Genomic DNA, 13,560 nt, shown 5'->3' with positions numbered 1-13,560 from the left:
GAAACAGAGTTGATATACACCATTACTTTTCATACGCAGAACCTGACCTGCTAGTAGTAATTTTCCCTGATCCTTCACCTTCTGAGACTGTGATAGGTGCCCCTGTTTGGCTCCCATATCAACATGTACTTGTTTATCTCCACATACCTCATTGTGTTGTAATTATCTGTCTGTTCCTGCCTCTTATTCCTCTGTGTGTTCTGCCGGTGCCCAGGATAGTGCTTGGCACAAGCAAGCACTCAGGAAACATTCCTTGAATGAGAAAGAGAAAACACTAAAAGAGTGATTTCCACTGAAGATGTTAAGTATTACTTAGCAGCAATCTCCTCAAGCATGCAAGACACTTTAGTAGTGAACATAGGACCGCCTCTTCCCCATGGAATAGGGCCAGGCTTTGGAAAGCAGTAGAGGATGTGCTGAGGTCATGGGTTCTGAAGCAGCATGGATGTCCTCCTGCCGCTGTGACCACTGGTACTGTACCACCCCACAGCTCTCTCCTTTCCCCTTAAATGATTTTACCCTAGCTTCCACAGTGTGTTCTAGGGCAAAAAGGTTCCTATAGTCAATAACATTTGAAAAATATCATATGCGATAGCCGCCTCTTGAAGATTCATTATGCCTTATTAAAAACCCTGAAACAATACTATAGGAAAGAAACATAGGTTTGTTGAACTCAGCGTTTCACAAGTTTTATTTGACCATGGACTACTTTTAGTTCAAGAAAGACCTATTTACCTGTCAACAGATAAAATATATTAAAAAAAAAATTTGAGCATATAAAGCTTACTTTGAATGCTGGCACTATTATTCATGTAATTTTAGGCAAGTTACATAATCTTTCATCTTTTTGCATCTCTATTTCTTTATGTGTAAAATGCAATAATAATGCCTTTTCATAGGTTATTGTGAGGACCTAGTAAAAAGTCATAGCTAATATACCCAATTCAGGGATCAGCATTTAGTAAATACTCAGTATATGTGAATTCCTTACCCTTCTCTCAGACTCCCTTACAATTTTTCTCATTCCCCTTTTAAACTAGCAGAATTTTTTTTCTTTTAGCCAGCACTTACTTGAGAAAAGAATTTCTTATTAAGAGCCAACAGTCATTGCCCTGCTTTTCTGTCTGGCACAGGTGGAAAACATCTTTTGAAGGCCTGATTTTTTCCAACCAGTTTATTCGAATAAAGACCACTATCCCATCTAGTTCAGTCTACGGATTTGGTGAACACGAACACCCATCCTTTAAGCATTCCATGAATTATATCAAATATGGAATGTTTTCCAGAGATCAAGTCCCAAAGGTAATGTGTGAATATATGTAGATTCTTAATTTTAAAAGTCCATTTATAGAAAGAAAGAGACCATGAATAAGAATTTTCTATAAGGTGCCACAAATTTACTCTCAGAAATCATTTTAGCTTTTATCAAATCATAAAGGCAAATTCAAAAATTTATATTCTCTTTGTTTTTTTTAATAGTTTGCCTTTTACTTGCATAATGTAAATTACACTTTTTTTTTTTTTTGCCATGTCATTAGTTGGAGCTGAATCTCGTTGAGATAGGATAATAAAATAATAATAAGTCATAAAAAACCATAATATTTCTTCCTTTTACAGGCATTTCACAACCTCTATGGAGTTCATCCTTTTTATATGTGCATAGAGAACGATTTTAATGCTCATGGTGTTCTTCTCCTGAATTCCAATGCCCAAGGTAGTGTGATTATCTGGCTCAGTTATAAAGAAGCCAATGCCCAATTTAAATGCTAAATTTGCCTTTTCTTCCTTTTAAAAATACTTATTAATTAGTACAAAAAAGATTGAGGGATTGTCTACAATTTAGCATTTTGTTTCAAAATGGACAATTTTGTAGTGAAACATATAAACAGTCAGTGATATATTGCAAAATGCTAAGGCCCACAGTGCTCAATGCACATAACCTGAGAAATCAGAAGCTATCTGAATAAGCAGCGTCTGTTAGAAATGTCACTGTAATGCTGTGTCACTGGATCTGTCACAGCATCTCAGCAATGCAAGCACTGCCAAGGCGACCTTTTTGCATTAAATCAGTCTAGAAATATTTGAAACGTACTGCCAGTGCAGTGGTTTTCCTTAATTGTGTGTTTGGGTCTAAATAAAAGCTAACTCTCTCATAAACGTGTGTGTATGTGTGTGTGTGCACGCTTGTGTGTACATATGTATGTGTAAATGCAGTAGATAACTGACCTGCCGAACTCTTTAGTAAAGAAAATGAAACTGAATGTACAGAATTGGCAAATTCTGGCAGATGCTTAGATGCTATCAAAGCTATGAATAATGCCTAATACAATTTATTAGCCTAGGTAGCATATAAATAGTAGAAATATGAAAACAGTGATCTCTGCCACTTGTTTTATTTGTGCTCATTCTCTGCTTTTTTTCTACTCAGATGTCACTCTGAACCCACATCCTTCTATAATGTTCCAGACCATTGGAGGAATACTTGACTTTTACATGTTTCTTGGCCCCAGTCCTGAAAATGTTGTCCAGCAGTACACAGAGGTGAGCACAGCACTGCGACTAATGCTTACGTTTTCGTTGCCCTGGCTTTGAAGCGGGAGGAATGCTTAGTGTATTTATGAATTACCCACCCTTTAGCTTTTCAATCTCATGGCTAATTGTTCCTACTTTAAGTAAACACTTCTGAGTTGATTTTAATTTATTAAGTAAAGGTTTTAAATCCTGTATACCTTATCAGTACCTTATCAAGGTACTGTACTTAACACAGAAGAGACCCATGGCATAACTAGGTCAGAAGCTTCCTGAAATAAAATTACACGTTCCAAAAATATTCTAGAGTTCCCCTTTCCCCCCATCCCCCATAGTTGTAGCCAGGTGTCTCTTTTCTATTTCTTCTGAAATATGCCCTGTAGCATTTGACACTTCTCCCAAAAGTACTCAGCTCCCAGTCACTCCAATCTGAACTAGGTTGTGAGGGGGTCGGTGTTTGAAGGAAAACTTCCCCATAGGACAAAACTCTGGGAAAACTTTTTAGTAATGACTTTGGCTTATCATCTGTGTCCGCCTCCCTTTCCATCATCCTTCTTCTAGATGTTTCTTTATGTACTCCACTTCTGTCCCCTTCCCTATATCTATCAGGCATTTGGCACACAAATAGTACCCAACATACACTGCCCATTTATTGCTCATTTTCCCTCAAACTGTCATTCCTCAAATGATCTCTTCTCTCAAGGGTAAAATTGGTCAAATACCAAAATTCATGGGAATGTTTATAGTTCAAAATAAGATGCTTACTAACTCAAATGAAGTAACTGATTAATAAAATACTTACAGAATTTATACCAAGAGAATGGGAGAGGAGGTAGGTATTTTGTGGGCCATGGAAGGGCCTGTTTCAATAATACTTACTAGATTGTCATTTATTATAAGACTGCCACTGAATCTGAACAGGAGCAAATTCACAACTTAATAATAAAAAAAGGACATTTCCTTTGGAAAGTTTCCCAGTTCTCCAAGAGACCAGGGAGTGACTGATGGAGGTTACTGGGCCAAACTGGAAACAAGGCCTGCACCCAATTTTGTGGCTTTGGGGGATCCTGTAATGACCACGTAGCTTCACTTTCCCAAAGTCTCCTCCATACAGATGCTTCTTCACTGGGCTTAGGAAAGACTACATTGAGAGTGAGAAGAAGGAGTTACAGAGAAAGCTATAAAAGCTGAAAGTGACAGCCATTTTCTTGTGGTTTTTTTTTTTTTTTGCTTTCTTGTTTCAGCCTTCCTGTCCCCACCGTACCTGCCCACTATGGCGAATACTTACGGCAGGACTTAGGGGACTAGAGTGGTAACCCCATATGCCCCGCACCTCTTCCTAGAACAGGCTTGTTTTGAGTCTAAAAGCCTTTGAGTAGCCAGCAAGAGTGGTGACAAAAATCAAGAAAAAGTTACTCCCATTTACCTTGTCTTCTGGGCAACCTCTCACTTCTTCGAAGACATCTTAACAAAAGAAATAAATACTTTCTTTCATCTTATTTTAATCCTGTTGATAATACAACTTTGCTTAGCTCATTTAGTATACCAGGGGAGATGGTAAACTAGTTATATATAGCTGTATAGTTGGAATTATGAGTGAGAATCCCAGTACCAAATGGCTTGGATTTGAATACTCTATCAATGACACGCTGTGTGATCTTGGGCAAGTTACTTAACTTCCCCGTGTCTTTCATTTTCCTCTTCTCTAAAATGGGATAATTAAAATAATTCCCTCATAGGGTTTCTATGAGAATTAAATGAGATAATACATATAAGCTCCAATAAATTCCATGAAATGGGCACTTTTTCTTATCTCACTGGACCTCTCTGCAGCTTTGTGACTACGCTCATTGATCTCCACTTGCTTTGCTTTTGAAACAATATCTCCTTGTTCTCTTCTAATTCTTCTGACTTCTTTGGCTTAATCTCTTGACAGACATTTTCTTCCTCCATTACGTGTTGATGTTCCTTAGGGTTCTCTGTTCTTTTCAAGGATAGCTTTCCTAGTACTGTCATGTGTACCTATGATGTCACACACTATACATGTACTAATGAATTACCGATCCCTATCTCTAATCCTGGAGCCCTGGTGGTAGAGTGGTTAAGAGCTTAACTGGTAACCAAAAGGTCTGCAGTTCAAATCCACCAGCTGTTACTTGGAAACCCTATGGAGCAGTTCTACCCTGTCCTACAGGATCGCTTTGAGTCGAAATTGACTTGAAAGCAATAGGTTTTTTTTTTTTTTGGTATCTCTAATCCCAGACCCCTGGGTAGTACAAACAGTTTGTGCTGGACTATTAACCTAAAGGTTGGCAGTTTGAACCTACCTGGCAGTGCCAAGGAAGAAAGGTACTGGCAAGCTGCTTCCAGAAGGATTATTGCCAAGAAAACCCTATGGAGCAGTTATCATGGGCTGTTTTTTTTTTTTAAATCTCCAATCCAGTTTTTTTCAAAGTCCAGCATATTTCTTTCTGCCTACTGAAAATGTATACTTCAGGTCCTGTTAGCATCTCTAACACAACATCCTATACTGAATTAATCATTTTTTTCTAAACTTCTTGAGTCAAATAGTTTTATTATAATCTTCTGAGTTAATGGAATTATCACTAACCTAAACATCCAAACAAGAAACTTGGAAGTTATTTTCTCAATCCTTCATTCCCTAAGTCCATGGGTTGACTCTGCCTTCCTGTTTCCATCTCCAACACCCTTGCCTTAACAAGCCTTCGTCTTGTCTCCTTGGGCTATTGTAATGGCTTTGGAATTTGTTTTCTTGCCTCCTGTCTGGCTCTGCTACAAATGGTTTTTCACACTGTTGCCAGGAGGATAATTCCAAAATGCAAATCCCACCTGTAGCTCCTCTGCTAAACGTCTAACTATTGTCTAAAGCAGCATTGTCAGAAATAAAATGCTAGCTACAATTTTAAAAACTTTTGTACCCACTTTAAGAAAAAGTAAAAAAAAAAAAGTGCCATTAATTTCAATAATATATTTTATTTAGCCCCTTATATTCAAAACATTATTATTTCAACATACCATCATCATAAAAAATAATGAGATATTTTACTTTTTTTTTTATACTAAGTCTTCAAAATCTGGTATGTAATTTACTCTTATAGCATATCTCAATTTGGTCTAACCACATTTTAAGGGCTAATGGTTCCCATACTGGGCTGCACAGGACTGAAGGATAAAAAGTTCAAATTAATTAGCTTGCCTTATGAAGGCCCTTGATTAGCTTGTCCTGCCCTCATCTCCAGCATTATCTCCTATAACCTTTTCTACATACTCTATGTTCCAGTCCCAGTGGATTTTTTTAGGGTCTGCTATATATTTTTTTATATACTTAGCATCCATACTTTTGCACATACCATTCCCTTTACTTGGAAGAAAACCCATCCTGCCAACTTGGTGATCTGCTTCTTCTTTATAACCTCTGCTTAGTGATCTGCTTTTATTTTTGGTCTCCCCTTCTGTGAGGTTTTTCTGTGTTCCTACTGCTGAACAGCTACTCTGTCCTTCCACACCTTCTGGCTGATACCACAGTATGAGCGAAAGCTTTCTTTGTCTAGTGCACTTCTGATTCTAACTTTACAGTCAGTCACAGGTGGATACAAGTCCTCTTTCCTATCCTGTGGAATCAGGTATTGTGAAGTTTGTCTTCAGTTGGTATAAGGGGGAGGCACATTTGAATTAGTTTTTATTTCCTTGCCTTTACCCACATAGTGAGCAATTTATTTTCATTATTTTGCCTATGATTTACAAACCTACTTTATTTTTTAGAATAAACCTCATAAAATTGTATTATCCATATTTGTTTTATATTTCAACACTAGAAACCCAACAAAATTAACCTTGAGAATAGAAGACTATGAAGAATTTCAGTTAATTAATATGGTAATTGTTCTTTAATTAGCTTGTCTTTATTCTTTAGTCATGACACAAATGACTTATAACCAAGGTTCTAGTATAGTGGGACTTTTAAATTTTAGTTTACATAATTAAAAAGAACATCTACATTTCTAAATAAGCATGCTCTTTGGGAATTTTTTTTTTTGGGGGGGGAATATTCTGGATTGTTTACTAGGGGAGGTTAGGGAATATTTTTCCAAATATGCTTATTTTTAGTTAAATAACTGTGGAAATTTGTTCTCCATGTAAAGTGTCGAATTATGCAGAAGTATATACCCAAATCCCCTTGCATTTAGCAAAAATAACCACTTTACCAGTCTTCTGAATATCCTTCCAGGTGCTTTATCTGAATTTACACACATATGTGTTTTCCTCTTCTGTATAAATGGGATCATACTATAAATATTTTTTGTGACTTGAAAATTTTTTTAATTGTGCTTTAGATGAAACTTTACAGAGCAAATTAGTTTCTCGTTCAACTGTTTATACACAAATTATTTTGTGACATTGATTGCAATCCCTGCAATGTGTCAACACTCTCCCCTTCCATGCACCAATTCCATTTCTATCCATCCCTCCCTGCCTTCTCGTCCTTGCTTCTGGGCAGGTGTTCCACTTTGGACTTCCTGTACATGATTGAACTAAGAAGCACGTTCCTCACACGTGTCTAATCTTTGACTGAAGGGCGAACTTTGGCAGTGGCTTCAGTTCTGAGTTAAAAGGGTGTCTGGGGGCCATAGTCTTGGGGATTTTTCCAACTTCTGTTGGACCAATCAGTCTGGTCTCTTTTGTGTGTGTGTGAATTTGAATTTTGTTCTATATTTTTCTCCCACTCTGTCCGGCATTCTCTACTGTGATCCCTATCAGAGTGGATGGTGGTGGTAGCCAGGCACCATCCAGTTCTTCTGGGTTCAGACTGGTGGAGGCTGTGGTACTTGTGGTCCATTAATCCTTTGGACTAATATTTCCCTTTTGTCTTTGGTTTTCTTCATTCTTCTTTGCTCCGGACAGGGTGGGTGACTTGAATTTTTAATTTGTCTCTGTGTGTTGGAGATCTTTCCAGATCAGTATGTACAGATCTACTTCTTAAAGTCTGTATTGATTTTTTGGTTGATTTTAATTTTTCACTATCACAAAAATGTGGCAGCACACATCTTTGTGCATGTGTGTATGCATTTCTGGAGGATATATTCCTGTAAGTGAAAAAAATGCATCAAGAATATACACACTTAGTATTTTGATAAATATTGCAAATATCCCCCTTCAAAAAAAGATACACTTGGATGTAGAGTGTAAAGAGTAGGAACTGGACCTTAAGATACTAGACTTTGTTAGTGAGAAGGGTCCTGGGTCAGGCATTGGAAAAACTCGTTCCTATTCCCCTTTCTGATGCTCTAATTAGCTCCGTAACATGGCCTGAACCACTTAAGCTTTTGTCTCACTAGCTCCTTTAACATGCTGGATCTCAAAACTGCTAATAGAGCCTAGCCTTGGGTTTCAAGCATGTAGCAGAATTCAAAAAGCTTAATATACAGTTTATGAAGGCTGCATTTCTAAATCAATCTGACAAATCATCTGCTTGCCTAAATTCCTTTAGAATGGAGCCAAATGCAGAGAAAGCTAAGACCTCAAAGACCCACTCAGATTCTTGGAAGCCAGCACGGCATTCAGTACTTTCTGCTTGAATGCTGCTTGGCTCAAAGAACAGCATTTGGCTGGGTATCTGAGGCCGGGAGGGATTCCAGGCAGGAGACAATCAGTCAGCAAGCGAGGAGGGGAGAGGCCAAAGTGCTTCACAAATCCACTTGACATGCATTCTGGCAGAAAGTGCTGTGTTGCCAGACTAACCTGTTTCTTGGTACTCACAGGTGGAGATTTTCCATATAAAAGAGTCTTATTTCCCAAGCGTGTGCCAGGGCCTGAAGTTAGCATTGTCATTTATGACATCACTACTACAACTGTGAATGTTCATTTGCCTTAAATATAATGGTACTGTGAGGGGGTGGGAAACTCTGGTGCCATAGTGGTTAAGTGCTATGGCTGTTAACCAAAGGATTGGGAGTCCGGATCCATCAGGCACTACTTGGAAGCTCTGTGAGGCAGTTCTACTCTGTCCTATAGGATCACTAAGAGTCAGAATTGTCTCGATGGCAATAAATTTTTTATGGGTGAGATGGTGGTGGAGATAAAAATCCGTGGTCAGGTGAGCCTGATTCTAGGTTTTGCTGGAAAAGAGAAAGTAGTTAGAGGGTCAACTGCGGCTTTTTTTTTCCCCTCCCTTTCCTATCTTCATTTCAAAGGGGAAAAAATAAAAGGATGTTCAACCCAGGATTCTAAAACCGAGAGACAGAAATCAACCTGACAATAGAATGTCAATCTCATGGTAGATAATTTCCGGGCCCCTGGCTCTTCAACTTTGCTGTACGTTGGAATCACCAAATTCTGAAAAAATATTGATTTGTAAAGTCCACTCCCAGAGATTCTTGTTGAACTGATGTGGGGAACCGCCTGGATATCAGGATCTTACAAAGCTCCTGGGGTGGGCACAGCATAGTTAGAGAATTAGTGCTCTGGTCCTGTGCCATCCACATGATAGCCACTAGCCACATGTGGCTGTTGAGCACTTGAAATAGGTCTAGATCTAATTGAGAGGTGCTCAAAGACTTAACATTAAAAAAAAAGTGCAATGTATTTCATTAATACTATTTTATAGGGATTGCATGTTGAGATGTTGAAATTTTAGGTATATTTATTCAAATAAGACATTATTAAAATTAACTTTTACTTGTTTCTTTTTATCCTTTTTAATGTGGTACTGGAAGATTTAAAATTGTATGTGCAGCTTGTATTTGTGGTTATTCTTATATTTCTATGGTATACTATTAGGCAAGTCTCTGATGTCTATGCAATCATGTGCTAGGAAGAAACAGGGTTCGGATTAAAAGGGAGGGGTGGGTTCTACTTCATGTTGGGCGTTTCTTTTGGATGATTTTCATTTCTCTTAACTACAGGAAATGTTTTCCCATAGGGTACAGCCAGCCACTCTGAAAACATAATTGTCAAGATTAGTATTATTTGCTACTTTTTTTTATCCTGTTGTAATGCCAAGACAAATTCATCATTTTTTTTTTTTTTCCTGTTCTGTAAAGTAGGTTTTAAAATTGCAAGGAACAATTTCTCTTCTCAAATAGCCCTTTCATATGCCTTCAGCTCTCTATCAAGTCACTGATTTCCTCTGTGAAAAATGCAATGTAGGTAGAAAGAAATTCTCCAAAGTGGTAAAAAACAAATGTGTGACTTTGAGTCCTGGGGCTTCAGAGAGCCCCTTTTTATGCAAGTATTGTCCAACAGAGTACTTGAGAGGCATACTAGTAGTCAACATTTAACCAGTCTGCTAGGAACTTTAAACACATCATTTCTTTTAGTAGTCAGACCTCTTTCCTAGCAGTGGGAAAGCCAGAAGGTGTAGTTTTCTAATAATAAATTTGTAGGAACATAGATAGGATTTATCCAAAAATTTTCTGGCTATGAAATTAATTAATGTAATCCACTTTCTGGTAGATAATTAGTATATTGCTTCATAAAATTTGAAATGTTAATCCTATCTTAACCACTCTAATGCTTTGCTTACTTGCTGATTCTCAGTTATGTTTTGAGATAATGTGTTAGGCCTCTGCCCTTTACATTCCTTCGTTGCCTTGCTCCACTTTACCTTCAATATCTCTTTAACTGAGAGTTGAAGAAAAGGCACAAGGCAGATAGTTTTGGGGAAAGATTTTCATTATTGTCTTTATGATTAACTTTATGTCTAAAAATTGCCTATCGTTATAAAAAGGAAACTCTAGTTCACATTTTACGGAGACCCTGGTGGCACAGTGGTTGAAGCACTTGGTTGCTAACCGAAAGGTTCGAACCCACCATCCACTCCATAGGAGAAAGATGTGTCAGTCTGCTTCTGTAAAGGTTTACAGCCCTGGAAACCCTGTGGGACAGTTCTACTCTGTCCTATAGTCACTATGAGTTGGAATTGACTTGACAGCAATTGGTTAGCCTGTATTTGTGGACTGACTTGAAGGGCCACAAAAGAACTGAATTTTGTGATGCAAAGGAAAAATTCTTAAACTGATTGCTTGAATTGATTCACCTTGTTCAACTGTCACCAGGAAAATAGAAGAGCTTCAAACTGGTTCATTCTGGTTCAAACCCCTGCTCAGAATTTGCATTTCTACCAAATTCCCTACTGAGAATTTGCATTTCTAACAAGTTCCCAGGAAATTATACATAAGAATCACCTGGAGGTCTTGTTAAAATGTAGATTCTGATTTACTAATCTGAGATGGAAATGCAAATTCTCAGCAGGGAACTTGTTAAAAATTCAAATTGTAAGCAGGGGCTCAAACTGGTTGGAGCTGGTTTGAAGCTTCAAAAAATAGTCATGAGGAAATCACACTTTAGAAAACCAAATGTAAGGAACATGATAACACGTCAGTTTGGATGTATTATACCTGTTTGGGTATAAAAATACTCAAGAATATTTGAGTGTTATTTCCTTTACAGGCTATAAACTTTGGAAATATTAGGTTTCAGAAGTCTTAGAGTTTTAATAAAATTATACTCCAAGAATCCCCTTTAAACTTTAAATGGGATGTGATGCTACATAGAAAGTATTAAACTCTTGAAATACTCCTGCTGGGAAGTTAGATTTTTCTGACACACCTACAGCCTGTACTCCGTTGTTGTTGTTGTCAGGTGCTGTTGAGTCAATTCTAACTCACAGTAACTCCATGTGACAGAGTAGAACTTCCCCACAGGGTTTTCTGGGCCGTAATATTTACAGACAGATCCTCAGATCTTCCTTCCATGGAGCTGCAGTGGGTTCAAACTGCCAGCTTTTCAATTAGCAGTCAAACACTAACCATCCGTGCCAACAGGGCTCCTTTTGTTTCTATGCTAAACCCTCAATATTTATTCTTTTCATTATTCGGTGTGTGTGGAACTCAGGAAGACTTTTGTTGCCCACATTATTCAGTTTTGTGTTAGCTTGCAATGATTGTCTAGAATTTCCTAAGAAGGCAAATCCTAGGGCAGTTCAAAGAGCATAAACTTTGGGCTCAGACAGACCTTGATTGTTTAACCTTGGCTTTTCTATATACTATTCACATGTATTTGATCAATTTATGTAACTATTTGAGCTTCAACTTTCTTCATCTCTAAAATTCAGGTTATAAGCCTCCCTGAAATGGTTCTTCTCCAGATTAAAGATATCCATCAGTGTCTAGTATCTAGCATAGGGATTTGTATGTAGTAGGTCAGTGAGTAGTAACTCTCATTCTTACTCTGAGGTATCTGAAGTTTGTCAGAAACACAGAAGATACTGCATTTGTATCTTTGCAATCAGAATGACAGACTACAGTATATAAGAGAGAGGCAGTTTAATGTGGGACAGTGACTCTTGGGCTGAACTGCCCAAGTTCAAATCCCTTTTTGGGTTTACTATTTGTAAGCTATTGGGCAAGTTTTTTAATCCCTCAGCACCAATTTCCTCACCTGTAAAAAGGAATTAGTCGTAGCTCCTGACCTATAAAGTTACTGTAATATTAAATGAGTTAGTACATGTGAAGCCCCTAGAACACAGCTCCTGACACATAGAAAGGCTATGTAAGTATATATTCATCTGGGCCTATTCTTGGTACCCAATAAATGTATTATTATATAATTATGTGATGGATGGAGAGAACTCTGACTCAGGTGGGAATGGCAGTTTTGGAGAAAGGGAAGAAAGGCCTTTGAATTTCCCTCAAGAAAACCAAACCAAACTCACTGCTGTCGGGTTGATTCCAACTCATAGCGACCCTAATATATTGGGTTATGAGAAGCCAGCAATACATGGGTTGGAATGGTGAGTATGTGTTATCAAAATTATGGAAATAATACAACTTGCATTTTACAAACACTTTTGCATGTATCTTTTGTGTTGATTCTTGGATAACCTTGGGAGATAATTGAGACAGACATTACCATCCCCATTTTAAAAGCGAGGAAACTGAAGCTTAAAGAAGTTGAAACAGCTTTCCCAGGACCGTATAACATATGCAAGCCACAAAATCATGGCTTTTAACTCCCAGTTTTTGTTATTTTTATAATTATCTGAAACTATATAGGAACTGATGTTGGTAAATGCCCACAAGTATCTCCTGGATTTTAAAACATGTTCATTTAAGTCTACTCTTTTAATCCTTCCCCAAAGGAGTCTTCCTCAGGGGACCTTTCTTTCAGGGAAACTTATATTCCAATATATACAACCTATACAGACATATATTTGAAAATATTTTAATTGGGTATTAGTTTTCAGAGCTATAGCTATGGCATTAAACCTTGATTAATTTGGGAGTAATTTTATTAGATGAGGGTTTCTGTGAGCAAAACACTCAAAAATATGTTTTTTTTTTAAATAACATCTTAGATAACCAGAATGTTCATGCATTCTAGATGATTCTAAAATCTATTTAAAATTACAAAGGCAACTGTTTCCTCTGAAGGCACATTGGCCTCTGGGATAATGACATTTTTCTTTTGCTTAGTTTTTCACCTTTGAGAATTTAGAGGTTGTTAGGTGCCACTGAGTCAGTTCCAACTCATAGTGACCCTACGTACAAGAGAAGGAAACGCTGCCTGGTCCTGCACCACCCTCACAATCTTTGCTATGTTTGAGCCCGTTGTTGCTGGCACCGTGTCAGCCCACCTCTTTGAGGGTCTTCCTCTTTTACTCTGACCCCCTACTTACCAAGCATGATGTCCTTCTCCAGGGACTGGTCCCTCCTTTTTGATAACGTGTCCAAAGTCCCTGAGATGAGCCTCTCCATCCTTGCTTCTATGGAGCATTCTGACTGTACTTCTAAAACAGATTTATTTGTTTTTCTGACAGTTCGTGGTATATTCAATATCCTTCATGAACACCATAATTCAAAGGCATCAATTCTTTTCAGGCTTCTCTATTCTGTGTCCAGCTTTTGCATGCATATGAGGTGATCGAAAATATTATATTAGTATTCTTTTCACCTTTGCAGAAGATATTGAACAATTTTAATGAAAGAATTTCCTCTTTAAATTTCAGAATTT

General features: G+C 37.7%; 1 protein-coding gene across 1 annotated transcript in view; it reads left to right on the top strand.

Moving 5' to 3' along the window:
* The first annotated feature begins 2,481 nt into the window (after positions 1-2,481).
* Positions 2,482-13,560, top strand: part of LOC126074698 (lysosomal alpha-glucosidase-like) — a 106,775-nt gene continuing 95,696 nt past the window's right edge. The window contains exon 1 of the mRNA XM_049881514.1: positions 2,482-2,541. Within this exon, the coding sequence (XP_049737471.1) occupies positions 2,494-2,541 (48 nt within the window). The 5' untranslated portion in view covers positions 2,482-2,493. The remainder of the gene's footprint in view (positions 2,542-13,560) is intronic.

The sequence above is a fragment of the Elephas maximus genome, chromosome 4, assembly GCF_024166365.1.
Source record: "Elephas maximus indicus isolate mEleMax1 chromosome 4, mEleMax1 primary haplotype, whole genome shotgun sequence".
NCBI classification, from domain to species: Eukaryota; Metazoa; Chordata; class Mammalia; order Proboscidea; family Elephantidae; genus Elephas; species Elephas maximus.
This window is presented reverse-complemented; position numbering and strand designations above follow the sequence as displayed.